This window comes from Chelmon rostratus, chromosome 12 (genome assembly GCF_017976325.1).
Source record: "Chelmon rostratus isolate fCheRos1 chromosome 12, fCheRos1.pri, whole genome shotgun sequence".
NCBI classification, from domain to species: Eukaryota; Metazoa; Chordata; class Actinopteri; order Chaetodontiformes; family Chaetodontidae; genus Chelmon; species Chelmon rostratus.
Genome location: NC_055669.1, coordinates 2,926,088 through 2,952,859, shown reverse-complemented (window position 1 = coordinate 2,952,859; position 26,772 = coordinate 2,926,088). Strand labels below are relative to the sequence as shown.

Sequence of the window (26,772 nt, the reverse complement as noted above, 5' to 3'; positions counted from 1 at the left end):
AAATGAAGTCTGCGTAAAGAGCTGCAGAACAACACGCAGCGACTCTGAGACAGATGGGTAATTATTTTTCCTGTCATTTATATATATGAGTCTTATCTAAAGAGGAGAGATAACTTAATCTGACAAGGCGCACATGTTCTCTTGTCTCCATGCCGTTTCAACCCGTACAGATCAGACTCTGGTCTAAGGTCAAGACTGAGGCAGGTATGAAACACAGGTCGCTGGGCAGACTGTGCCCTTTGTAACTTTGCCTTGATTTGCCTTCAGTAAAAAAATATTTTAAGGGTTTTTCACTTATTTAATATGAACAAAATCAATCATGATATTAGGCAGTGTTTGCCAGCCTCGGGGTCTGGTTCAGGTTCACAAGATAAATCTGAAGGGTCGCGAGGTGATAAACAGGTCAACAGAGAAGAAACAAAACATGCCTCACAAAATTCTATAATTTTTTTTTAACTTACCTCTAATATTTGTTTTTTTTTCATTGTAAAATATGAACATGAAACACGAAAATAACTCTTTGGTGGAACAGCTTACAACTCATTGACAATGGCATCCAGCTATGGACAAAGAATAAGCGCCAAAGAAAAACTGGAAACAGTGAGAAGACATGAGATACACAACGAAGTAAGAACATCACAGGAAAGATGGAAGAGAGAGAGAGGAGAATGACATACAGCAAAGCTCCAGGGCTGGGAATTAAATAGAGGATGTCATCACTGTATGTGGTATGTGTCTTAACCCGAAGGCCACCATGACACCCATAGAATTGTGATTATTAAGAGTCCCAATAACAGCTGTTGGCCACGAGGTCCAAGGATTATACTGAGTAACATATGCTCCTAAGATTGAAACTATCAGCATAAAAAGGGCTGAACAAGAAACATGTGTGTGACAGAGAAATCCACCCTCACTTGTGAAAAGGGAAAATGCCTTCTTGCACCTTTTTTTTGTGTGTATTTAAAAATGGTTGCGCAAATCTAATTCTTGAACTAAGACGATGAGATTTATTGTGATAAGCATGTTAACACCTGGAACCATAAACATAAAAACATGACCTTGGATGAGGCTAAATACAGACATCTATTGATTACAGAGACATGTCATAAAGTTTTATCACATTCTGTCACTTGCCACAGCGAGTGCTGGCTGCTGTTGCTAACAAGTAATTTTATCTTTCCCTCTGAACTGTAACATGTAGGCTGGTATCCGTAATGTTTTTATTATCCTTCCCTCATTGTGGGGGCATGTTGTTGTGGACCGTCCAGGAGGGGCGCGTGGCGTCACGTTGCTATGTCAACCGAGAGCCGCTACGACGACGCTACAATAATGTCTACCTCTGTGGTAAAAGAAGAAAGACAGAAGAGACGGACTCTGGTCCTGAGGCCGTAAGTTGACATTTTTCATGTCGTTTTGGTCAATATAAACAACTAAACTAAAGCCATGCTAACTGCTATGCTAACTTCTCACTTTGCTGCCTCCTAGCTCTTCTCGAACAATAAACCTTTCAGTATCAGGCACACATGGAGTCAACCAAAGTACGAGATACACGAGCAGCGTCGTCGGCTCCCCGAGCAGGAAAAGTTTGAGCCTGGCCGGTGGCAGCAAGGTTCTGGAGAGGGGCGCCATTCAGACTCCGCGACAAGCTGTGCGGGTAACTCACACCAGCAGGCTGCAGGCGTTTATCGAGCCGGTGTTTGTAGCAGCAGTAGGCTAATGTGTTAGCAGTAAGGCTGTAGCTAGGTGGCTAATCGTTCCTGTCTGCAGGTGCTCGATGAGGACGACAATGACGTCACTCCTCAGCCGCTGTACCAGGAAGATCCAGCAGCTGTGCAGGTCCGAGCCAGCAGGCTGTTTCTGGACGAAATCTCTGCTGGATCAGCGTCAGACCAGGCATCAGCCACCGGGAGCTTCACGATGCCTTTCTCCAGGTGCCGGGGCTCATTCCTTTACACCACCTGGACTGATGGTCAAACAGCTGCAGCTCATCTGAGATGACATGAGGATGTGGATTTAGGGTTTATGAAATTTAGGAAAACCACCAGCAAGTTTGTGAAACATATGACCACTTTGTTAAAAAAAACTACAACAGTGAATCATTGAAATCACCTATACATAGTCAAATGTATGATTAATTGATAAGAGAGATTATGTTGGGGAAGAAAATAATAATTTCGTAGGTATCGTAGTACAAATGTAAAAATGGTAGTGTGAATTGTTTTGCAGGTCAGTATTAGGAAGCAGCAGAATCTCCAGCCAGTCTACCATGGAATCAATGAATGAGGAGATCGAGGATACATTTTCCAAACGAGACCTGCCCAACTTCCCAGGTTCATTACAATATTATTATTTTTTACATTCTTTCATTTACAAATAGATATGACATAATTGCTGTTTTCGTTCTTCCTTCATTATTATTATTATTATTATTCATATAAAATTATTATATCATTGGCTCCATCTTTAAGGTTGGTTAATGACAATATGTTTTTTGAATTAATTTGAATTAAATGCAGCAAAATACAGTTATATCGTCAGTTGTCTGCAGATCTTTTGGTGGTGATTTGGTGGTGGTGATTTGGGGAGTTTCTTGTGTTTTGTTTCCTGCCAGATTTGCAGGGGAAAAGAGACACTGTGAAAGAATGTGTGACAGAAGATATGTTGAATGAGGTCATAGATGTCTACATCTCTGAGACAGACAGCATTTCACTCCTGGACATACCCAGTACCTTTGTGTCAGTGGATGCTGATGATGCAGAAGCTGTCATGTGAGTAAATTGGCTACTTTCTGACTTTTTCAGCTGTGTGACAAGATTCGACATGTATATAAGGCCAACTTTGTAGGGATACTCCAATACTTCCCTTGGAAGGAACGCTCCATTCACAATCTTTTTGAACTGCAAAAAAGATTGATATGTGTTTCCCTATGGAACTGTCCTGGTACACACGTACTCATGCAGTATGTCACTGTGGACTAGAAGTGAATTCTATCTGTTGATCAGTAATGGAAAATGTATATTCTTTGGCTTTAACAAGCTGACGTCGTCTTGAACTTGTTTTCACAGAGAGAGAAATAATCAGTGTGCTGAGGTGTGCAAGAACAGAGTGGGCAATGATAAGTACGTGGATCGATCAATGCAGACATCGAATGGAGCAGCTAAAAATAAACAGGTCCAGAGCGACTGTGTGGTTACAGTGGACAAAGGTTAGGCTCATTGTTTTTCCTTGGTGCTTACAATTTTAAAGATGCATGAGTTGATTTTTCTTATGGCCATTTGAGGGCAGCAGACCACCTGAACACGATATTGACATACTATGACATTGTAAAGTTGTTATGGCTAACAAGAGACTAACAATATTTGCCAATTTACACATTCATTAGGCACAGAGCAAGGTTAGAAAGGTTAGAATTGTTTTGGGCTTCATTACCTCCTGAGAATATAATCTAGCTCTAAAACTGCTAAATGTTTAACTATGTTCACCAGATAGTGTCAAGCTGTGTCTGTCTGCTGCTTGGTGCTAGACAGGTAGTCTACAGTGCAGACTGGGCTTATCAGAGCTTTTTCACTAAAAACCACTGCCTGCTGTAGCTGAGACAAGACTGAGGAGGGTGGTAGTTTGTGGAAAGGAAAGCAAACAATGAGTTAAAAAGCGAGGCTGAAAGCAGCTAGTTTCAGCTGATACATTGTTAATACAAACATAATATTGATTTATGCAGCTTTATATTAACTGCTTTAGATTTTTAATTGCTTAAGATTGCAATAAGGGATGCATCCTGATTAATCCCTTTTTAGAATACCCCTTGAGCCTCTGAATTGTTACACAAATAGAGATAATTAATGTACTGTACTGTACTGTAGGTAGCAATGTGCCTGCAAAGGCAGTAAAGAAGAAGACTGGCAGAAATAAATATCAACCATGCAGTATCTTAAAGATTTTTTTAAAAACCTTAAGATATTCAATTTGCTATCATAGAATTATAAAATAAATAAATAAAAACAAGGAAACATTTACATTTGGGAAACTGGAGCTGCTAAATTTTTGCTTGAAAAGTGATTCAAACTTGTATACAATTATTGTTTGAACCTACAAACTTAAACTTACAGATAGCAGAAGAAGTTTTTTTGTTTAGATAGAAACAATCCTTCAGTTAAACGTATTTGACTTTTCAAAGTGGACCGTCCTTACAAATGTTTCCATGTCCATAGCCACGACAGTTACCACCTGGGACATGTATGACACTTTGATCAGCCCCGAGCAGGATGGAACAGTGTGTGGCCATGAACCAGAGATGGCTGACTATCCAGAGGCTGTTATGGATACCAGCAGAGGTGCAGAAAGGAGTGTGTCGTTGGGCAGCACCGCCAGTACAGGTAATAATGAGGGACACTGGAGAAGATGCTCTGCTCAAATCTGGCTTTTATTAGATTTAATTCCACTCTAAATAGCCAGGAATACTTGTTTTTTTCATTGTGGCAGATAATTCAACTGTATATATGTACTGTATATAGTAAATGAACATTACCTCTCAGATGCTGTGCAGAGAAAAGGCTGAGACGCATAACTGAATTAAAGTGATTTCTTACAGTTTTTTGTTTTTAATCTGAATTTAGGATAGTTTTGCAATAGTTTGCATGTCTAATTTTCTTGTATTTCTCTTCAGCTAGTGCTGCTAGCTCACTGAAAGAAGTGGAAGCATTTGGGAACAGTTTAAACACTGAGTCGGAGCTGCAGCTGATCATGCTGTCAGAGAAATTCCAACACTTATTACAAGTGATGGAGAGGAGCATACTGCGGAACACCTTCCAACCCAAGCTGGCTGCCTACAAACTGCTGCCCGTACTCAGAGGTAAACTCAGCACATGATCACGTGAACTGCATTTTTTCTCTTCAGAAGCACTGACAGACTTAATGCAATCAAGATGCTTTCTGGACAAGTGTCATTTACATGTAATAACTGGTACAATATACACACACGTATTGCCTCCCAGCCATGTGTGCAGTCAGATAAAGTGTTAATGGACACTAATGGACAAAATGTGACCTTATGATTAAAAGAGGGTGAGTATAAATGTAATGATTGTGTCAGACCCAGACAGTCCGGCGAAACCTGGGATGGTGGAGCAGATGGAGGAGGAGACAGAGGGCCCTCGACCTCCAGCTGTGGAGCGTCTCTGGGCTTTCAGCTGTGAGCTCAGCCGAGGACGCAGCGTCAGCAGCGTGGCCTGGAACAAGACGAACCCGGTAACACAGACACATATACCTTTCACAGCCATTTTGTCCTCTTTGGCGTTTTTTTTATTAGCAACTACACTGATGTTACTTATATTAGCATCATGGAAAAGCTGAATACAAGCATTCATTATGTCTGCAGTATGTCATTGCAGATAACAACTGTATGTTAGTCTGGATTGTTCTTTAATGGGATCGTTCACCCAATTCGCAAAAACATTCTTTTTTCAGCCCCAGTAGTGGTTGGTAGGAGCTGATGACATAACATTTTAGACTGATTAAAGAAATCAGTCAGTTTAAGAGTTATTTCTGGAAATACTCGCACAACAACCTGTATAGCTGCATCATTCTCATCCATGTATCAATTTTTAAGCCTGCTACAAAGCTGTGATTGGTCAATTGTTTCTTCATCTGGTGGAAACAGCTGTCATTCAGCACAACACCAGACCTATTTGAGATGCTGAACAAAGCTGGGGTGATGCTTCAGAGGTCTGGAACCAGGCTAATAGTTTAGTAGTTTCTGTGCCCATGTTGTGATACATACCTCCAACACACAATGGATGGGAATGGAATTTTCAGTTGTAGTGCTCAAAAGTTACATGCAAAAAACTGGACAGGTATGTCTTGTCAGAAACAGTGTTCTGGTTATGAACTACTTTTTATGGAAAAAGTTGTCCCTATGGAAACAGTCGTCAGTGAGGCCTGAGGATTATCCAGCATGACCGTAACATTGCTTGGAAAGATAGACGTCTGTTGAATGTTTGAGACATAATTTGTCAACGCTTTGAGTAGCACAAACATTTCATTTACCTCCTTTGTATTGGGGTGGCAAAAGATGTTTCAGAGGTGGATATCGCATTAAAATGCAACTATCTGCATTGCTAGATAAGTAAGATAGCAAGTCAGTGCTATTTTAAGATGCACGTCATCTAAATTGCCTGTCATGCATGACAACGCACCAAAGTGCAGGAGCTGTTCTTCCTGACACTTTTATTACAATACCAGCAAATATTTACTCTTTTATGGTTCTACAACGGCAAGTCGTCTCTATTTCAATAATTAATTCCATGACAGAGTGGATTCAAAATCAAATGTGTACCACTATACTAAGACAAATCTGCTTGTGCTCTGCTTTCTCGGCTAGGACCTCCTGGCTGTGGGCTACGATGAGCTTGACTCCGATAACCAGAAACCAGGCCTGGTTTGCTGCTGGTCTGTCAAAAACCCCATGGTATGACTTTGTTTGAACTTTTATTTAGCTTCCCAAACTTCCAGACATCGTCCTCCAGTGCTCGATGTCTCCTCAGTGGCATGCAGGATGTTGAGTGAGGATGTAGTTTATGTCGGAGTGCCAGCTGTCCATTCCAGGTGTTGTCATGTGTCCTCTCTGCAGTGGCCTGAGCGTGTCATCCACTGCGACAGCGCTGTCACTTCCCTGGATTTCTCATCCAACAACCCCAGTCAGCTGGCTGTGGGGATGCAAGATGGCAGTATTGCTATCTACAATGTGCAGAGTCATGACAACAAGTCATGTGTCATCAGCAGCAGGTGAGGACCGTGTGTGTGGACAGCGCAGCTCTGACATCACACCCTAAAAATAGTGAGAGCTAAGTCACTGATGCCACTCATGTCATTGCTCTTAACTTGTTTGTGTGTGTCTGTGTGCAGTGAATGTCCCAACAAACACTTGGGTCCAGTGTGGCAGCTCAGGTGGATCCAACAGGAGTTGAGCTTAACAGGAGAGGAGAGGGTAGAAGCTCTCTTTTCTGTGGCTGCAGATGGCAGAATCAGCAAGTGGTTTGTCTGCAACAATGGCCTCGACTGCATAGGTACTGTCCTCAGCAGCAGATGAGGGTTTTTTCCCTTCAGCCTGTTGAAAGAGAAACAACTTTCTAACGGTTCACAAGACCTTTTAACAATGTGTCAATGCACCAAAAATTATGGTGATTAATTCATTAATTTTTGTCATGTTGGAACTGCAAAGAGACAAACTCAAAACCACACATTTAGCATTTATAATGCTATGAAAATGTGCTCACATTTAATTGCCTCCTTTGTTCTTAAGAAATAATTTGAAAAAATAAATAGCATAATGTTGTTGTTAGATTACTCTTCACACCAGTTGTGCGTCTCTTGCCATAGACCTGATGAAGCTCAAGAAGATTCGGAATCCAAAGAAGAAGGCTGGAGGGAACAAGACAGAAAACAAGACAGACAGTGTTTTGTCAGCACTGACTCCTGGACTGTGTCTCGACTTCCATCCCACAGTGAGTTGGTAACAGAAATGTAAGAGATCGGCAGACTGGTTTCAGCTGAGCCTACTTTCTGGGTTTAAGAGCTTGTTTCTGTGGAAAACAGCAGCTAATTAGTGCTGACACTGACAATGTGAGTAAACTGAATATTTTTAAGGTTGTTTCCTGGACTCCTCACACCTCTCTCCTGTGTTTAATTGTTCTTCCAGAATTCTAGTATCTACGTGGTTGGAACGTGGGAGGGTCTTATCCACAAGTGCTCTTGTTCCAACAGTCAGCATTTTCTGGATACTTACAGGAAACACTTTGTAAGTCACCACCTCCTTCTGAGAAGACTCGTTTAAAGCAAGTGGAGTTAAAAAAGACCACAAGGCCTTTGCTTATTATGCCACACTAACCCCAGAAGCTCATATTTGATTTCATCAAGTTTGACCTTCTTAAATCCATTAATGCTCTCTCCCACAATGCACTACTTCCTGGCCCTCAGCTGTTCCCTGTAATAACGCAGTAGCATTTTAATGTAGGTGATGTTGCTAGTTTTTATTAATTTTGCTTTACAGGTACCCTGTGGAGTCTTTGTAGAGCTAATGAGCAATGTTTTGATGAACAGGATTAATTGGGACATGCACAGTGAAGGACATTCGGGACCCCCCCCCCCGTGATACACATTTCTGTTGACAAACCTTTAAACAAAGGCTGTGCAAATGTTTTTTTATTGTAGAAGAAGAAGAAATAACAGGAGGTAAAAGAATAATTATTTAGTTAAAAACCTTTTCTCATCTCTCATCTTTTTGTCTGTCGGACTACCAGCTAGATACTAAAGTCCAATTCTGTGACCACTTGTTGCCGATGCAGTGGGTCTGTGCCACAGGGGGGAGTAATCAGAGAGAACTTGAATAGCTTTCTTGCCCCTCAGGGTCCTGTGAACTGCATCGCATGGTGTCCGCTCAGTCCTGATGTGTTCCTGAGCTGCTCCTCTGACTGGACCATCCAGCTGTGGAAGCAGGACCACCTCTACCCCTTGTTGGGCTTCAGTTCCACCCAGAGAGCCGTGTGCGACATCAAGTGGTCCCCGAAGTGGGCCACAGTATTCGGAGCCGTTAACGAGGCTCAGCTGGAGATCTGGGACCTGAATTCCAGCATGTGAGTCAGACTGTGGGGTGAATCTGCCTGCAATTGTTCTCTGTCCCCTTGTGTGTCTCTCTCATGTGAAACCTGAGCCAAGAGTGATCCTGTGTGTCCACTATATGCACTTCTCTCCTTCAGCTTGGACCCAATCATTGTGCAGCCCGCTGCCCCCGGTGTGAAGATGAAGTCCTTGCTGTTTGCCACACAGACAGACTGTGTCCTGGTAGGAGACAATGATGGACAAGTGACCGTCTACCAGCTGAAGAACCTCAATGTGGGAGAGAGCAGCCAGGTAAAACTGAAGGACAGGTGGCTTTGTGCACAGCCTGCTGCTGACATAGACAGTTTAGGGAAATGCTAGTGATGCTGGACTCAGAAACTCCCCACAGGTTATCAGATGATCACGTTCACTTTTGTGTCCAGAGACTCAGACCATGTTTTAAGCACAAAGAGCATGGCTGGTTGGCAAGTGCTCACTCAAAAAACATTTTTTTTTAAGAGTTCAGCTGTGTTGAGTTTTGTTGCTTTTTCTGCAGTCAGTCCAATATCTGTAGTTGTTATACTACGGCAGATGTACGTCTAGTCTGTGCTGTCTAATTTTGCAGATGCACAGCATCTGCTAGGAGCGTCCATATTATTTACATTTTCTGACAGTTATAAGAGAAACTTTGTGTTCGGCAGCTTACTGTAGACGTATCCCTAACTGCACACAAAGAATCGTCTTGAAAAATAAGTTTGTCCACCTCAAACATACTGAAATGTAAATTCAACATCATCTGCCTTGAAAGCAGATTTGGGGCAATAGCTAATAAATTCAGGGTATTATAGGATATATTAATATCTGGGATGCCGTAGGCCTATATTGAAAATTGGTATGCTGTATATAATTGATAGTACTGCATATTTTTCCTAGAGAAAAACAGTTTTCTCCAGGAAAGCTGCTATCCTTCAAGCTTGTTAAAGGGATTGGCCATTATGTTAGCTTATTCATTTAAAATTCCAATAAAATGCACTATTAATTAATTAATTAGCCTATTTTTCTGAGGAGGGTGCTGCATTTTCAGATTTGGTCCAAGGTGTCACCAGAGACACCACTTCTTATATATATGGTTGGACAGGGGGACAAATGCGACGCGTGTAATAAACTACTGACTGCTTTTAATTTAAATGAGCCCTTTCTCTAATCACTTGGAATTTACCTTAGTGTCAAAAAGAGGTAACTACTAGTCAACCCAAATAACACTAGTGACTGTTGAGTCAGGGCGATATATCTGTAACACAGTCGATGAGCTGTTATTGACCCCATGTGATCCACGTGGCCTTCACTGACAGAATACCTTACTGCTGTCTGTCTGCTAATGCGCATTAGCTGGGAGGCATTTGATGCAGTTTGAAAGCTTCTGTCTTCACTCAGTCACTAACACAGATACATGAAAGGCAGCTCACATGTCAAGCTACTCAAAGTGTCTCTCTCCATCTTTTCTTTCAGGTGGATATTCTGGAAGGCATCATCCACTCTGCAGCTTCCAGATAGCTTTAAGAAACACACACAGACAACTCAGACTCAAACTATCTGGGTTTCTGTGTGCAAAAGATGGATCAGCACAAAGAAAAAAAGTGAATGTACAGATGTGTATGTAGGTAACATCAGTCATTACTGTACATTGGTTTTTGCTGTTGAAAGCTTCAGACTAGTGGTAGATACATTTGTCAAGCGGGAAAAACCAAAAGCTTTAAGGGGGCTCTTTAACCTCAGTGGTTACTTTCTGCTCTTCCTTTAATGACATTTGAGACACTTGAAGCACAAATCATATAGACAAAATCCATACATATGAGACATACTGAATACTGTTTTTATTATCATAGAGAATGTGTATCATGAAATGATTTGCATTAAACAGGACGGACAAACATTTTTCATGTCATATGTAGTTATTTAACTGTTATATTTCCTTGTGTAGTTCCTATTTCTTATATTCTATATTCTGCTCTATATTTTCTTTCTTTTTTATCTGCACACTGTCGCCCTCCTCTCAATAAAGTCAGAAAAAGAATCTTAAAAAAGATAAAGGTGATGTTTGCATGGACTGGGGGTTAAGGCGAGAACTGTTAGAGGTAAAACAACAATTTGATGTGTAACAGACTGATGTCAAGCCTTGAAGATTTCTAGAACAGCGGGTGCCTCAGTTTGTCCTGATATAAAGAGTAATGAGCTGAACCTCTACTTTAATGTGTATTTTAGGGTTCCTTGTTCTCTGCATTTTGCGAAGTAAAGAAAACATGGATTAAATAAAGAAATATTCTTTTTTTTGGTTAATTGGCAGTTGAGTAAGCTGTAAACAACACTGACCTAATAAAGGTGTTACAGTGAACATGCTGGTAAACAGTTGTCTACATACACATCCATCAGATACAGATCAACATTGCAAACAGCTGAAGTACGATAAAACATCACCTGTTGGTAATATAAGAAAGACTGATGAGTGCAGCTTTGTATTCAGAGACATTATAGTGAGTGAGGGAGTTTCTTTCAATGGATGTCAAGGCTGAGAGATGATAATGACATTTTTAAATTGTTCTCAGGGAATATTTCTCTCTGACCAAATAACATATGACATCATCTTCTGTGTAGTCAGCATTTGCTGCTATGATGAAGTGTCACTAGTTACCAGGACAACACAAGACTGGCTGCATACAAAACTGGTTTCATCCTTCAACTTCTATTATCTTTTTTCCTAAATGTATTTCATAACAGTGGAAATGTGCCAAAAATAAAAAAAATCATTAATGTGAGGCAAAAAAACACATCGTTTACTTTAAAAACCAAGATTCTTTTTTTGACTAAACCTCAGACATAATCATGTTGTTTCTTTGGGATGTGCAATGAAACAAAGGCCCACATTCACTAATATACAGTACATCCATAATCAAGGGCAACCTGAATCATCAGTATTTATTCTTCATGTTAAAAATCTCTGCAGCAACACTTAAGGCAGCTGTCTTATCAAATGGTGGATCTCAAATAAGCATTTTTCTTCGTTTGGAATCAACCAGAGATTGATGGTCATGCATAATCCCTGACCAGATAAATACATTTCATAATAGTAACAGCACAGTTTTTAAACAGGACAGCATTTGCATAGCAAGATTAGAGTTCATGTTGCCGCTCAAATAACGTAAAACAAATATTCTCCGTACATACGTTTGCACAGAAAAGAGAAGAAATGGTTTAACACAGCTACACACACAAACAGAAGAATTTCCCTTTATGAATGAAAAATGTCCCCCAGATTCTTCTTCTTTTAACCCCTGTGATCCAAAGTTTCCATATTTGATTTGTACTGACTACTGTACAAACTGTTCGACTGTGTTCTTGCTCAGAACAAACATTTGCTAATAATGAAGATTTTTTTTTATTATAGTAACAAAGTGTAGTTGCGGTTGAGAGTCACATGGCTTTGTTTCCACTCCTCCACTGATGTTGTTCCTACATTGTTTGAATATGGTGTTACATTAAAAGGGACAGAAAACCAAAACCTGGCAACCACCTTCTTCTGATCTGTGCTCAGTTCTGAGTTGATCGTTGCAACACACCTGCCACTGATACCCAGAAACTCTTCCAATGAGTGCAGACTTCTGCTTTAATCCCCGTCATTGCTGCTGCTTCCTGTGAGGTGATGTAAACTCAGGGAGTAAAACATCTTGCTTGCTTTTCAAACCACTGACTTGGTGGACGCTTTGTCCATCTGTCACCTGACTGACACAAAGTCATCTTTCTGTCTCTGTAATATTGAAGCGTACAGTATGTTAATTAGCCAGACAGCAGCGCCTGGCATCTGACATACTTGTTTTATTTTATGTTATAATTTTTTCACCCGATGGCTCAGAAGAGTGAATACACCCTCAGAAGAACATCACAGTCCTCTTTCTTCCGTTTTTTAAAGACTCACTCATTGACAGAAAATCTTTGGTTGAGGTTTTTGCAGGTTAAAAGTCTCAGCACGTTATAAAGATGATAAAATCAGCTCCACCTCAACAAAGCATCAGCACTAATAATCCTATAATACTGTATTTTATACCATGAGTGGGCCCATGTGCTTCATTTTTGTTACTTAAAGGACATTTTACTGAAAATACCACTTGACTTTTACTTAACTAGGATTTTGAAAGCAGGTGTTTTACTTCTAATGGAGTATTGCATTGTAACTATTACCTGAATAAAGGGCCTGAGTACTTAGAGCTGTGTTTCAGTCTAGTAGTGTGTAGTTTTGTCATTAATAATTCTGTTAATTATACTTTTCACGGTTAATTACCTGTGTGTAAAATAGTTTTCCAACACTTTGGTGTGTTTTATCTTCTAACACATCATTTGTTGACCATCTGCTGGAGACACAGAGATGAGTGTGATGTCAGTTTTGTGACTCTCAAAAAGGTGGTGTAGCCCTTACACACATTCAAACACAGAGAAGCAGCTTGGAGTTGACTCTACAAAGCTCTTCAATCTGTGGCTGTCTACCATTAAGGTGCCGTTTCTTTGTCAGACGAGTAATTGCTGTTATTTGTCTTAGCATCTGTCAAGGTTGATAAAAATGTTTAAGGCCCAGACACCCGCAGCATGTTAGCAGTCCAGTCTCTGACTTCGTCATCAGTCGACTTGCCGACTTGTGAGCAGAACGGAAACGTCCAAAGTGTGAAGTCAGTGAATGACAGCAGGCCTGGTGCTGAACAGACTGAGGCTGAAGGGACTGAGGAGAGAGAGACACAGCACAGAGGAAGAGAGGATGGACATTTCTAACTTCACATAGATGAGGCTCTCTGTATATTTCATGCAGATGATGATGAGAAATAATATTAACGTCTGCTCAGCGGTGCAGTCACAGAGTCACATCGTCAGTTACCTGATTCAGCTGATTGATCTGTGAGCCGACTGATGACGGACACTCACCTCTTGATCTGCGTGGTGGAGGAGGAAGAGCTCCGCACCAGCTTCTTAGAGGAGGAGGAAGAGGAGGAGAAGGAGAGGGGGACTTTAGTGGACTTAGGGGGTGGGAGAATGGAGCAGTGAGAGGCTTTGGACAGATTTAACCTGAATGAGAAACACAAAGAATCAACTGCATGTTTGATATTTTCTAAACCATGAAATATAAAACAACCAGCTACTGTGGAATGACAGGAATGACAGCATGCAGGATGAGAACATATTGATTGTTGTGAAAACAATTAACTGACTAGTGAAAATGGAAAAAATATCTGTTTATGCTGCACACATACAAAACACAAATGAACTGAGTACATGAGAAAGGTTAAACATATAATCCTGAAAATGATAAAGGCATAATTCCAAACTGACAGGAGGGTCAGACAGGTCTCAATTTCTAGACTGTCCACATCCACACAGCCCTCAGATGAGGTCTGACCAAGCAAAAACTGTGTGAAAACACCTGTGGACCATTGGTGTGCAGCGCCTTTAAGATACTATTAGTGATGTGTTTTTCTACAATAGCTATTCAACTTATTTACATGCAGTAATAAAGTCTCCATATATTTAATATATATTCGTTGGCCTGTTTTTGATTCAGGCTAGAAACAAGGTGTGTGTGTAGTCCAGCGATATTGTATATGATTGATAGCAGCCTTACTGTTCACTATCCACTCTCTTTACACTGTGTCATTCAGTTAATACGTTATTACTAATGTAAACGGAACATAACAACTTAAAGGGATGGCTTTTATTGTGAAGACACTTCAGGAAACACAATGCGCTGACAGCGACTGTTCATCTAACATGCATCTACATAAAAAGAAGGGCAATTTTCAGCTGTTTTTTGCTGGTGGAGCACGGAATAATGGAACAGTCAGAGTGCTGAGCTGTATAAAGACAGGAAGTAAAGGGACACCTTGTTTTGTCCAATCAGCACCTCCAAGTTCATTAATATGTGTCTATCTCAAGTGTTTAATCTGTACATACAGGCAAGACAGAACATGTTTGCCCCTGTTTCCAGTTAAGTTAGTTAAGGTGGTGTGGATCTTCTCATCTGAAACTCTGAAAGAATGTGAGGAAGTGGATTTCCTGAACCGTAACCATAACGACTCCATGCCTGACCCCAACCATAACCCTCATGTTAAAACCAAGCTGTACCTTGAGAAGGAGGAGGCTGATCGAGGTGGTCGCTTTCCCTTCAGTGCTCTCAGTTTGTCTCCCTGAGTTAGACTGCCCTCCTTGTAGTTACTCTACACACATTCATACAAAGACAAACAATGACAGACAGACAGACAGACAGACAGACAGACAGACAGTGTTATCGGTATGTAAAGCTTCATACTTTACATTCAACTTAAACAAAATGTGATCATGGTCGGGGTCACACGGTAAATATAAATCAAGTGTCTGTATGTAGAGTAGATAGAGATGCCAGAAAGCCCCGCCCCTCACCTCATCCAGGCTGTATGATTTGTAAAGGGTGGTGTTGATTGACAGGTCGTCCATGCTGGAGAGAAGGCGGGACATGGCTTCCTGTCTCCCCCCCTCAGAGTCGGGGCTGTGAAGCTGCTGCTGTTGACTCTGCTGCTGCAGCTGCTGCCGTCGACTCAGTCTCTGCTGAACCAGTTTCTGCTTGGAGCGATGGACGTCACCCTGCACCCACAAACTGTGCTGTTTCCTACACACACGCGCACACGCACACACACACACACACACACACACACAAGGGACAGACCACACTTCACGTTCAGCCTGTGAAATCATTCAGTCAGGTGTGCACAGTAATGGATTAAAGGGATCACAACTCATCTTTTGGGGATTATTTGGGGATTATGAACGTGTTTACTAAATATTTTGACAATACACCCAGTGTTTGTTGAGGTATTTCAATAAAAAAGCTAAACATGATGCACGTTAACGTGCACTACATCAACATTCAGAAGGCAAAGAACGAGGACGGTGTGTTCTAGATTTCTGCTGTTATTAACAAATCCAATGAAAAGACGAGAACTAACAATGTGTGACTGTCTCTCAGTACTTTCCACTGGTTCCTAATAAGGATGTGCATCTTCGTAAGCAGCCCACAAATATATAGTTTCTTTTTTCAACAGGCTGCTCACTGTACTTTTTACCAAGCGTTCCTGGAATGGGAGCAAATAGTGCATCAGTTTGGGAGTGTGGCTCATTGGTGTGTGAATGGCACAGATATATCATTAATGACATATATCAGGCTTTACAGCACTCACACACACAATACTGCTTGGCAGATATGTTCATTTAGCCTTATTTTCATCTCAAACTGTAGTTGAGGCTGACAGGAATCTGCTCATTCATTTTAATGTATATTCTAATGCTGTGAATTTCAACTTGTTGATGCCACTGTAAAAAACAATGTCCATCCAATAATTGTCCTTTCACTCTGGACCAAAATGAGTGACAGCTCAAATATGACTTGTCCCGAATGCTCTATGATGATCAAAGCTGTCTCATCAAGCTGTTTATGTCGTGGAGCCACAGCTCAGACTGAAACTCACTCCTCTAAGAAGTTCTGCTGAGGACCGATGATGGATCCGGGCCTGCAAATTCTGATCCAAGCGATGGCCTCAGCTGCGGTGAAGCGGAAGTGCTTCATCAGGTAGCAGCCAATCAGAGTGCCTGTGCGGCCCAGGCCAGCTTAGAGGGAATGTTGAAGGAGAGAAGGTTATGAGCAACAGGTTTTAAACAAACGAAGAACAGGTTTGACCCCTGGACTTGCAGCACACTGCTCTCTGCATGACTTTCTGCCAGATGCACGCACAAATCCCCTCCCACCTTTACAGTGCACAGCCACAGCTCCTTCAGTGCTCTCACACACGTGCAGGAAGCGCCTGATGATGAGGTCAGAGGGCGTGGTCCCGTCCAGGAAGAAGAGGTCATGGTGCTCAAATCCTGCATCCTCGAAACGCCTGCCGTCATACAACTTCCTGTTTAAGCGAACCACGGCTGTGACGCCATTTTGGCGAAAGTACGGAAAATACGCCTCCGGTGCGTGGAGGGGGTAACCTGGAAACACAATCATTTTGAGTTTGGCGTTTTGACGTTTCAAATACTAGCTGACTAATATAATAATAAGAGATAATAGAGTGAACATTCTCATGTTGACTTCAAATGAGTTCAATTAAACAGCCAGTGTGGGTCCATGCGGGAAATCAGCTGAAAGCCAGTAGTTTGGAGGAAAGAGGTGTGTGACTCACCGTTCTCTATCTTACTGCGAGGGTGAGGGCTGCTGAATGCCAGGACTTTCCCCGGAATGATCCAGTTCATATCCCCGTTTTCAACTCGCTAAAGACGCAGAGAGACAAGAAGCAGATGACACACTGAGCTACTCAAGCTATGTGCATCTGGTGCTTTATTTATCTGACAGCTGTGGTTAAGATCAGCCTAAACTACTTTTCATATTAAGATTTTACATAATAGATCAGTAATAATGATTCAATAATAGAGTAATATTGACTGAACGGGGCCATTCTGCATGAGTACTTTTACTTCTTACTTGTTTTTTGGCCCCTGTTGCTTCAGTTTTGGCCATTTTTTAAACATCTGTTTCCAACTTTATCAAACAGCTGTACTAAATCGCTGGAATATCCCTTTAAATTGGGCTGGTGTTGAAGAAGATACTCAAATGATATGCAAGTACATATTTTCATGTAAGTGTGAGTGTGTGTGGCAATAATTCTGAGTCTGCTGTATAACTTTTCTCGTGGCCTGAGCTGCACCCACGCTGTCTCACCTCACTCAGCGCTCCTCGTCTCTCATTGTTCCCTGCTGTGACTTTTTCATTTGCTGTGGTAGAGCCATCTTTAGTTGTGGCTTTCAGCTGTCATGCAAGTGGGACTGTGTGCGTCTCTGTGTGGCCTCACCTCATAATGTTCATATTCCTCAACGTGGAAATTTTCAAAGTCAAAGAAGCCATGCTGTAATGCCTGGAGGAGAGAGACAGACGGACAGAGAGACAGACAGAGAGAGAGACAGACAGAGAGACAGAGAGTTTTAAAGTTGACTCACGGCAGCGTTTTTGAAAAATAAATCCTGACACTGTGATGTAATTTCTCTCCTGATGACCTCTGTTGTTGTTTTCATCTTCTTAAACTTTCATAAGAGTGAAGGATTAAGAACTTAGCGGAAAACAAAAAAGCAGTTGAACTCTGACCTCCAGCGGGAACAGATAGAATTTGTTTTCAGGGCAGCTGTTGTTTTCTACCACAATGCACCCTTGAAAATACCTTACGTCAGTTCAACATGATGTAACAAAGTGGGTTACGTTTGTCTCTTCGGATAAACTTTATCTGCCTGACCCTCCACTGATCTCTTACAGACAAACTGCATGAGGGGTGAACTGAGACGTGATGTGCCAACTTCATGTACCAACTAAAGCCATCCATCAGTCTGTAGTTTGGCTTGGTTGTTGTTGTTTACCTTGCGTATCCCCTGTAAGCAGTCGAGGACGGTGAGGTTGAAGGAGCACTCCCCCACCGCTGCATCCCTGTGGGACACACAGGGAGGGAGCGTCAAATAAAAAGATGTGATTGGTTGCATCATAGACAGATCAAATTGTGACATCTGACCAATAAAGAAGCAATTAATAGGACTTATATATTTTAATCTGCCCCTCTCAAGTCCCCACACTTCATGCAAAAGTAATACTAAATCACTCCAGCACACCTCAGAGGGGCCTCAAACACTTGTGTACTTGGGGGGTGGGGTCACTTGAATGAAAAAGGGTGCTTTGGAGCTCAGATAATGAGACTGATTGGTCAGGAGGGACTTGATTTGAATATGAATGAGAGTTTAAACAAATAAGCAGAGCTACATATCTGCTGGGACTGCTGCTGGTGCAGGATGGTACGATTGCTTAGATTGCACTCGAGGGAATTTCTTTACACACCTGACTGCAAAATGAGTTAGCGAAAAAAATCCAGACATGATATCAGTGGATCCTTTGTAATACAGCAGAAAGATGGCCAGCAACACTAGCCAAGTGTTGCTGGCTACCTACCTGAACGGCAGGTAGCCTGTGTTGTTTCCTGAGATCAGAGTCCTGTAGGCTTCTTCTGGGCTTCTTTTCAGATAGATTACCTTTAGGGAAGAGGTCATACTGTATTATTAATAACAGACAGATGGACAGACAGACAGAAGGATGAATCGAGGGATAATAAAGAGATATTTACAGCATAGGCACCGATGAGCACAGCATCATTGGCTCTCTTCTTCTGGTCATAACTGGTGTAGTGGACCAGTTTCTTTCTGGACATGGTGAAGGACTGAAAGGACAAAAAGGGTCAGCATCCAATGAATGCTCAGTAATAACAACCGAACAGCACCGGTGACTGAACTGTTCAGTCTCTGAGTGCTGCCCTGCATGTAACGTGCAGAGCTCTGTCTCTTACCTTGAGCTTCTTGCTGAGTTTGCAGCAGTATCTGTACAGCATGGCCAGGTTGAGGGGCCCAAAGTCTGCATAGAAACTGCACCACACAGAGAAACAGAGCAGCGTCTCATATACTGTCCATCACTACTACAACTATTTGGTCAGTTTCACATATGAAAACCCTGCACATTGAAAGATTTCTAGAAGTACAAACACACAAACTTTCCAGTGTTCATGTGTGTCAAAGAGAAGCTTATCGGATGAGGCTTCTCAGGTATGAGTGTGTCACAATTAAACTTAACATACTGTAATGAACCTCTAAGCTGTTACTGCCCTCATGTATGTTGTATTTTCAACTTCCGAAGTCAAGCAAACAAAATGTAAGACGGTGTGTAAATGCTGTTGGAGCAACAAGTACTTCAGCACAAACCATGAAGTTTCAGGGTGACAGAATCAACACACAAACGGTTTGCAAGGTTCAAAGTATAGTGAAGGTCGATTTTATGCTGATTTTAGGAAAGGACATGCACGTTACTGAGAAATCATTCTGCAGTTCGACCACATCCACTGCTCATAGCTAACAGGATAACAGTGATCAAAGTGTGGAAACACTGTGGAGCACAATGCAGAACAAAATGACACCAGAAACAATCCAGGACTTATGTGTCAAAGACCTACATTGGCTGGATGATTTTAGCCTGAGAAAAACACATGTATGAACAGATACAGCAGCACGACGAGGTGAACCGGGTGCCTCTGCGCCTCAGTCTGCTGTTTGTTCACAGCTTTTTGACTAACTGAATTTCATGAAGGTATCCTGACACAACTTGAAGGATAAAACTGGCCTGCATCACAGGAAGTCTGGTCCTTCTTAGAGTGCTGCTGGCCAGTGGAGCACGCATCCTGGTGTCGTCCGATAATCTGCAGCTAAGATCGTTAAGACGGCCTCCGTGTTTGACGCGCTGACATGAGACCGCACTGACCTCTTAAACATATTAAGAGGCTGGATGTCCTTTTGCTACAGGCTAACTGTTCTCCCCATGCTGCAAACCCCGCTGTCATTTGAGAAATACACGAGTGAAAACGCACTACATCATCTCAAACAATACATCATCACATCAGTCATCAGCTGACGCACAGAACACCTGAAGAGTAAAAAGACTGGAGTGACATCCTTCTGGTCAATGGGACGCATGATCTCGTGGGAAATCTTACTCATCTCATTTGCGCTAGAGGCCTAGAGGAGGTTTAAGCTGCTTTACATCAGGGACAACGAGACTCTTTACTTGAACTGTACTGCAACAGAAATTGAACAGGAATATAACAAGAGATTCTTTGGGAATTTGTTCAGAAACTCTCTGGAGACAAGGACAGAAAAGAAGAAGAGAAGAACACGTGAGAGGGTGAAAGTCAGGGTCCGAACGATCCTGAACAGACTGGTCAGGAGGGCTGGCTCTGTCCTGGACTGCCCTCTGGACACCACTGAGGATGTAGGTGAGAGGAGGATGTTAGCCAAGCTGACATCCATCATTGACAACCCCTCCCACCCCCTGCATGACACAGTGGGGGCCCTCAGCAGCTCCTTCAGTAGCAGACAGCTACTGTATTTTGTATTTCTCTATTCTGTTGCTATTTTTTTTCCAACTGCTATTACCTGCTACCTGTAATACCCGAATTTCCACGTTTGATCTCGTCTCATTTGGATCACTATACTTCTATTTATTCCTGCCTGAGCCAGATCTCTGTCCCAGCTGGAACTTCTCCAAAATGCAGAAGCACGCAGAAACATGTTGATACTCATCCTGATCCAAACGTCCCCACACTGATTAAAAAATGTCATGAACAAACGTCAAGGCAATGTCGCAAAGGTGTTTCTATGACCAGAGGTGACTCACTGTCAGTGCTCCCGGCTGCACCCTTCCTGCTACTTAGCTGCCTAGTTCTAGCTCAGTATATTTAGCAAACATCTCAAGATCATATTGTTCTTCCTTTTGTACTAATATTCCGTCTGCTGCCATGATTTGTATCACATCATAAGAGAGTGAATTTACAACAATATACAGATACGTTTGTACGTCTTAAATTTCATCTTTAGCTAATATTATGAAGCACTTTGAGAAAGTTGTCTGAAAGGGCGCTGCACACCTTCTTCAGCATATTCGAAAATATAACAATGAATAAATGGATCAAGTTTTTTTTAAAGCACAGGTGAGTCAGGTAGAAAAACTCCTGGATCCACGGACAGACACTTCAGGACATCCTGTGCAGAGCCACACTGAAAATAAACTGATTGTGAGATTTTTGCTGGCAGCCGTCGTCCGGCTCTGGAGCTGCACTGAGTAAGCTGATTTTAAAAATATCTGGCACCCCACCATGGTAATGTCACAGAGCTCACTGCTGATATCCTTCTGCCAACCTCACATTCAGCAAAACACTTTTTCTTTCTGAATTTGACTCCACGGAGTTCCACTGATGTCTGATGCTGGTTTGGCTTGTTGGTAATTTGCATCTTATTTTTATTCCCTGTCAGAGTTCGTGGATCTTAGATGAATCCCAGCACAGAGCTGCTTTCAGCTCGCCCTCACTCACTGTTTAGTTCTCAGTCACTGGATGCGCGATGAGCTGCTGCCTTAGCAAGTCACACTCGAAGTACACACACTTCATGAGCGGAAACAATGAGCTTTCATGTAACACAAACCATGTGTTGTCAAAAGGGTAAATTCCATACTCCACCCTTCTAAAATGTCTCCGTTTGACTGCAAACTTGATCTGACTGCCCAGCCTGCTGAACAATGCACTGAAAATGTTCTAATGTCAAAACTGTCTACTGTGTTCATTAGATGTGAAACTATCCGGCTCTTTCATACAATAGATTGGAACGATGAAGCATCCTGTCTGAATGGTGTCGTCCAGTGTTTGTCCTAAATCCCCTTCATCTCCAGGGCAGGGCCACTGATCTCATCTTGACCTATATCTTACTGTGGGATGATGAGCCCTGGCTGAACATATATGGGAATGAATGGGCTTCACTCACAGGCTGGAGTCCAAGTGATCAAATTTAATAATGCATGTATTCATTACTGTATTTTGTATTCTTCCTGTATACTGCACTTGAATGCATCAGCAATAACAAACAGCGGATGATGTCCCAGTGTCATTCAAACAGTGCTGTCTAACACATGACTCCAAATACCTCCCATAAGTGTTCATTTGGGTTGAGGTCTGGTGACTGTCAAAGCAACTGTATATGATTCACATCATTTCATATACATATAACCTTTTTGGTTTTTAATAAAACCATCCCAGAGAACCGAATCACCAATGGACTGACTGGTGAATATCATGTCCAGGACACTAATGAGACCAGGACATGAATCATCATCCAGGAATAAGTTTAGCGTTCAGTGCCAGATTGGACGATTGCAACAACCTGGTTTGCAGATGATCAACTCCTGTGAATGATGTAGAAAGAATCCAGCTATGTAAAATAATTGCCTCTGTTTTTATTTGTGTCTTACACTTTTTGGAATAGCAGGTTTGTACAGAAGCTCACATGTGATACGAAACAGTGTTTTAAAAAGCAAAAAAAATAGAGGGAATTGGAATATGGCATCCTCAGCAGCAAATCGACCATTTTTGGAGCATACCAACTGTCGCCTGTTCGCCATCACCAGTCATCTAGCTAGGTAGCTGCAACCAGGTAAACTTCACTGTAAACATGGCCGGTAAGCTCTGTTGTATAGTGGGCTGTAAAAGCCGATCACATGACTATCAACAAAAAAATATATAATGCTGAGGTGCTGGGACTGCAGGACCTAAGGACTGACGGAGTAAAGGCGTGGCCACAGCTTTAACGTGTTCTCATTTTCAGATAGATGGAGAGATAAATCAGGCAGGTAGTTATAATTCGACATTTGACCAGTTATATAGGGTATGACATGTTGTGTTACACAGTGAGAGGCTACATAGGATAATAGTTAATCAGGAGCTTGGCAAAAATGTATTTACATGGGCAGGAGCGCCACCTGTTGGCTGTTTACTGTGGGAGTCAAGAATAACTGCTGAACTAATACAAAAGACGCTACACATTGAGTAAGGTTCAAAGCATGAAATGTCACAGCATACCGTCAGTCATAAAGGTTACCGACGTTATGTTAGCATCCAGTTTAGCATAGCATAAGCTGGTAATATATTGGTCCTTTGCTGCTGTCGAGAGCTTCTCTTCATATGGACATTTGTCTTCCATTCTTTATATATACATTTCTCATAATGAATGACTGAAAAAAAAACTGTGTGAAACATGGATGTAGTCTCCATGATGTTAACCACAGGCTTCAGAAGAGCCATTGTGAAGCCATGTGGGCAGTGCTTGACTCCACCAAACTCCCAACTAGTCCAGAAATGGTCAAAGAAGTGGACCGTGGGTGGAGCTGAGGCAGGCTGAATGAAGCCTGGTTGTTGAAACCTAGCCGCTAACTGTCAGTCAAAGCGACCAATCTCATAATTATGCATAACTTTAAGACTTAATAGAATTTAAACAATATAAAAATTCAGCTCTCATAAACGGGTAAATTAGGTATAGAGAATAAAATGTTTTTGTTTTTTTGGTTTTTTTACCAGGCTGTGAACATGTTTGTTTCTGCAGTAACGTTTTAAAAAGAGGGTTTATGGGGACTGACTCACTTTTGGAGCCCCAAGTGACCATTCGAGGAACTGCAGTTTTTGTCACGTCCTTGTTGGCTTCATTCTTGCTTGACAGCAACAGACATGAATCCTCCAAAAATGATGGCACCATCTTTAAAGGCTCTGTGCTTCCTGTTCCCTGTTAGTGTGGCTGTAGGTTTGTGTGTGCTAGCCAAGCTTATCAAGCTTTATCAAGCTTATCAAGCTTATCAAGCGCTTAAAAATAATGTCCCTGCCCCACTATCTCATGGGGAATGGCCACTATATTGGTACAGGGAAACTTCGCATCCCAATGCATGTGGAGACAGGAGCTCTGTCCACAATTAAAATCATCGTAACTCTCTGAATTTTTGTACAAGTGAAAATAAATGACTCAGGGCTGCATGTTATCCCAGAGAGATGACCAAGACACATTTAGCTCTTATCTCGTAGTCAGACTCAGTATAAAAAGATTGATGATGACTGGTTTGTGGGAATGGACCCTGCTTTATGATCTGATCTTGAGGACCGGTCTTCATGAGTGGTCGCCCTGCCTTGCATTGCGTGTGGAGGACTCATATTATGTGGCAGCATAATCAATGAGTGGAAGTGACCGAGTGATGCTGATGTGATCCAGCTGCTTATCACAGAGGCTTACCTCTCATATACGAAGTCCTCGTCCGTGCTGAAGTAGTGTGTGTTGGCTGTGTTCTTTGGTTTGACGCGTAGAGTGGCAAAGTACAGCCGGTCTGTGGTGTACAGCACGCACACACACACACACACACACACACACACACACACACACACACACACACACAGACAGACAGGAGGCCAAGCAGACAGATAACACTGCATTATTGATAGGTGTTGTGAGTGTTCAGGTGCTTTCATGTCAGGGGCACACAGCAGAACATCAAAGCAAACCATGCTGCTCAATAAGCACTGGACTGTACAGAGACATAGACAATAGTACTAACCAGTGAGCCTTCTAACGGCACTCACAGGTCAAACATTTCCAAATTTTAAATTAGAGTGAACATCAACTATTTGTCGTTCTGACAGCTGGAATATCCTCAACAGATCACACTTTCACAGTTTAATACAGACACTTTTTTATTCCAGCTCCTCTATTTAGCTAGAGGAGCCAAGAGAGCATGTTCCTGAAGGCTGAAACCACGCTGCCTGCTCCTGAACCTGTTGAAACACTGCTGTTCTGTTACTGAGAAGCTGAGCACAGTCACAACCTGGCAGCCCATCAATTGTTCTTATTAATGCCCAAAAGACGAAATCCACACATCGATTATCAGTGAGTTAGCTGTCGGCCTCAACTTCAGCCTGATTTTCATCCAATGCTTTTTAAGATTATGGCAAAATAATGCTTCTAAATGCTGAATTAACTATTAAGACTTTTTGTTAATGCACCCACGGATCCACAGACAGCTGTCACTGGAAGACTTCGATGCTCATGAAACCTGAGTTGGCTCCATGAGCTGTGTGTCCCAGTCACTGCTGCTGGTTCGTCTGCCCACACCAGCAGGCCAAACTACAATCACTAACTTGCTATAGTTTTACCTGCTTTACAGAACAAACCAGGCGATGAAGAATTTCAGTATTATTCCCATGGGACTCTATAGTATGGTTCTCAATAGTGTGGTTATTGTGACCTCAGTCTCAGTGTTTTTATCTCTAAAGGTATCACTGTTATATTTTAAAGATATTCCCATAGACACTCACTGAGTCTGTGGTTGCTCAGCCGCTTACAGTTTGTACCATAGTCACAATGTGTTGATTCTATTTTAAAATCACATTTTCTATCCAAATACACTTTCCAGCAGCTTTACCTCCCAGGATAAGTGGAGGTATATCAGTGATGTCTGTGTATATAACAAGTTTCACAGTTCGTCATTTCATTATGACTCCATGTGTAACTTACCTTTAATAAACTCTGACGCACCGGACACTTCATATTCCTCTGCCATTTGATTCACTATGACGTGATTCCTGTTATAATCTGATTTTGGATGACTTTAAAATAGACAGAGTCCTCTGCTGCACCCTAAAGAAAACTGAAAAGGTCTTTGCTGGGTTATCTGTTAAGAGGCCACCTGAGATGCGTCCAGAAAATCTCCAGTTTTGCATCAAATATGATGACACCAGGTCCACAGTTCGGCTTCGTCATTACTTGGAGGTGAAAACGTCCAGTTTTAAGTAGTCTCACTGACTCCTCTGCAGGCAAACTGTTGAGCTGCAGGACCAACAGATGAGGCGATGCCCGCGCGTAAAAAGTGTCCAAAGTCAAAGAAAACACCACCCGCTCATCTCCTGTCCCTAAGGAGCCCGGAGACTCTGGTTGAATTCAGTAGTTTCTCACAAATGTTGCTGTCCGTCCATGTCTAAATTTAAACCTTTCCCGGAACATCCCAGCAAACACTGAGAGAGCCGGAGACACGCACCAAGCCGCCCAGAGCCAGAGAGAGCGCTAATCTCCCTGCTGCTCTGCACATGCTCGGTCAGTGGCCACACACGCGCGCGCGCACACACACGCGCACACACTGCAGGACACGCTGCTAAAGCCTGGTACAGGCGGATTGATGGATGATTGCCTGATGGGTGAAACAGCACCTGTATTATATTCCTGTAATCCTCGATTTCCTGTGTAGTCATTTTGCATAATACATCTTAATACTTGTCTAAAAATATGTTGTTTCTATATGTGTAGGTATATTTGCATGACTCCAGTGTGACTGTAGAACTAACAGTGACATGGGTATTTCCAGTTATTGTTTCACCTCTCCCGTATTTGAAATCTCACTTTACTCCAATGAGACCTGTGGCACAGTGCAGCATAAGGTCAAACACAGGGATTTATTTATAATGGCTTACGCTGCAGATTGACTTGTCTAGCCTGAGGAATGTCGTCTGCTCCTGGCACCCAAGGGTGCAGAGCCACAGCCTGGTCTAAGCTCCCTGATTGCCCGGCTGAGCTGTGAGTTTCACATGAAGCCAACTAATTCTGCACTTACATCACACAGTTGTACAAGTGTTTGAGATGGTGATTGTAAGGGAGGTGTTTGGTCGGTTATTAAGCAAAAGTCATTTATTTGTAGAATCG

The 26,772-nt window shown here is 42.1% G+C and overlaps 2 protein-coding genes across 3 annotated transcripts; one reads left to right on the top strand and one right to left on the bottom strand.

Annotated features, from left to right (window-relative positions):
* The first annotated feature begins 1,329 nt into the window (after positions 1-1,329).
* dnai4 (dynein axonemal intermediate chain 4) lies at positions 1,330-10,230 on the top strand. Its single transcript, XM_041949868.1, has 17 exons — positions 1,330-1,388; positions 1,486-1,654; positions 1,768-1,931; positions 2,227-2,330; positions 2,612-2,768; positions 3,066-3,205; positions 4,209-4,373; positions 4,664-4,849; positions 5,090-5,244; positions 6,377-6,463; positions 6,626-6,780; positions 6,901-7,061; positions 7,375-7,507; positions 7,702-7,792; positions 8,401-8,627; positions 8,751-8,904; positions 10,102-10,230. Exons 1-17 carry the CDS (start codon positions 1,330-1,332, stop codon positions 10,144-10,146), a joined length of 2,352 nt encoding a protein of 783 aa, XP_041805802.1. The 3' UTR covers positions 10,147-10,230.
* Positions 10,231-10,458: 228 nt separating this feature from the next.
* Positions 10,459-25,959, bottom strand: LOC121614774 (dual specificity protein phosphatase CDC14AB-like). Of its 2 annotated transcripts, none has more exons than XM_041948836.1 (14): positions 25,594-25,959; positions 24,319-24,409; positions 19,020-19,095; positions 18,801-18,893; positions 18,629-18,708; positions 18,049-18,115; positions 17,493-17,555; positions 16,827-16,914; positions 16,405-16,635; positions 16,128-16,266; positions 15,046-15,271; positions 14,752-14,843; positions 13,558-13,598; positions 10,459-13,357 (listed from the first exon to the last, which is right to left on the bottom strand). In XM_041948836.1, exons 1-14 carry the CDS (start codon positions 25,637-25,639, stop codon positions 13,206-13,208), a joined length of 1,485 nt encoding a protein of 494 aa, XP_041804770.1. In that variant the 5' UTR covers positions 25,640-25,959; the 3' UTR covers positions 10,459-13,205. The 2 variants fall into 2 exon arrangements, with proteins under 2 accessions (XP_041804770.1, XP_041804771.1); XM_041948837.1 differs by having other exon boundaries at positions 13,168-13,357; positions 13,558-13,698.
* Between the last annotated feature and the right edge of the window lie 813 nt (positions 25,960-26,772).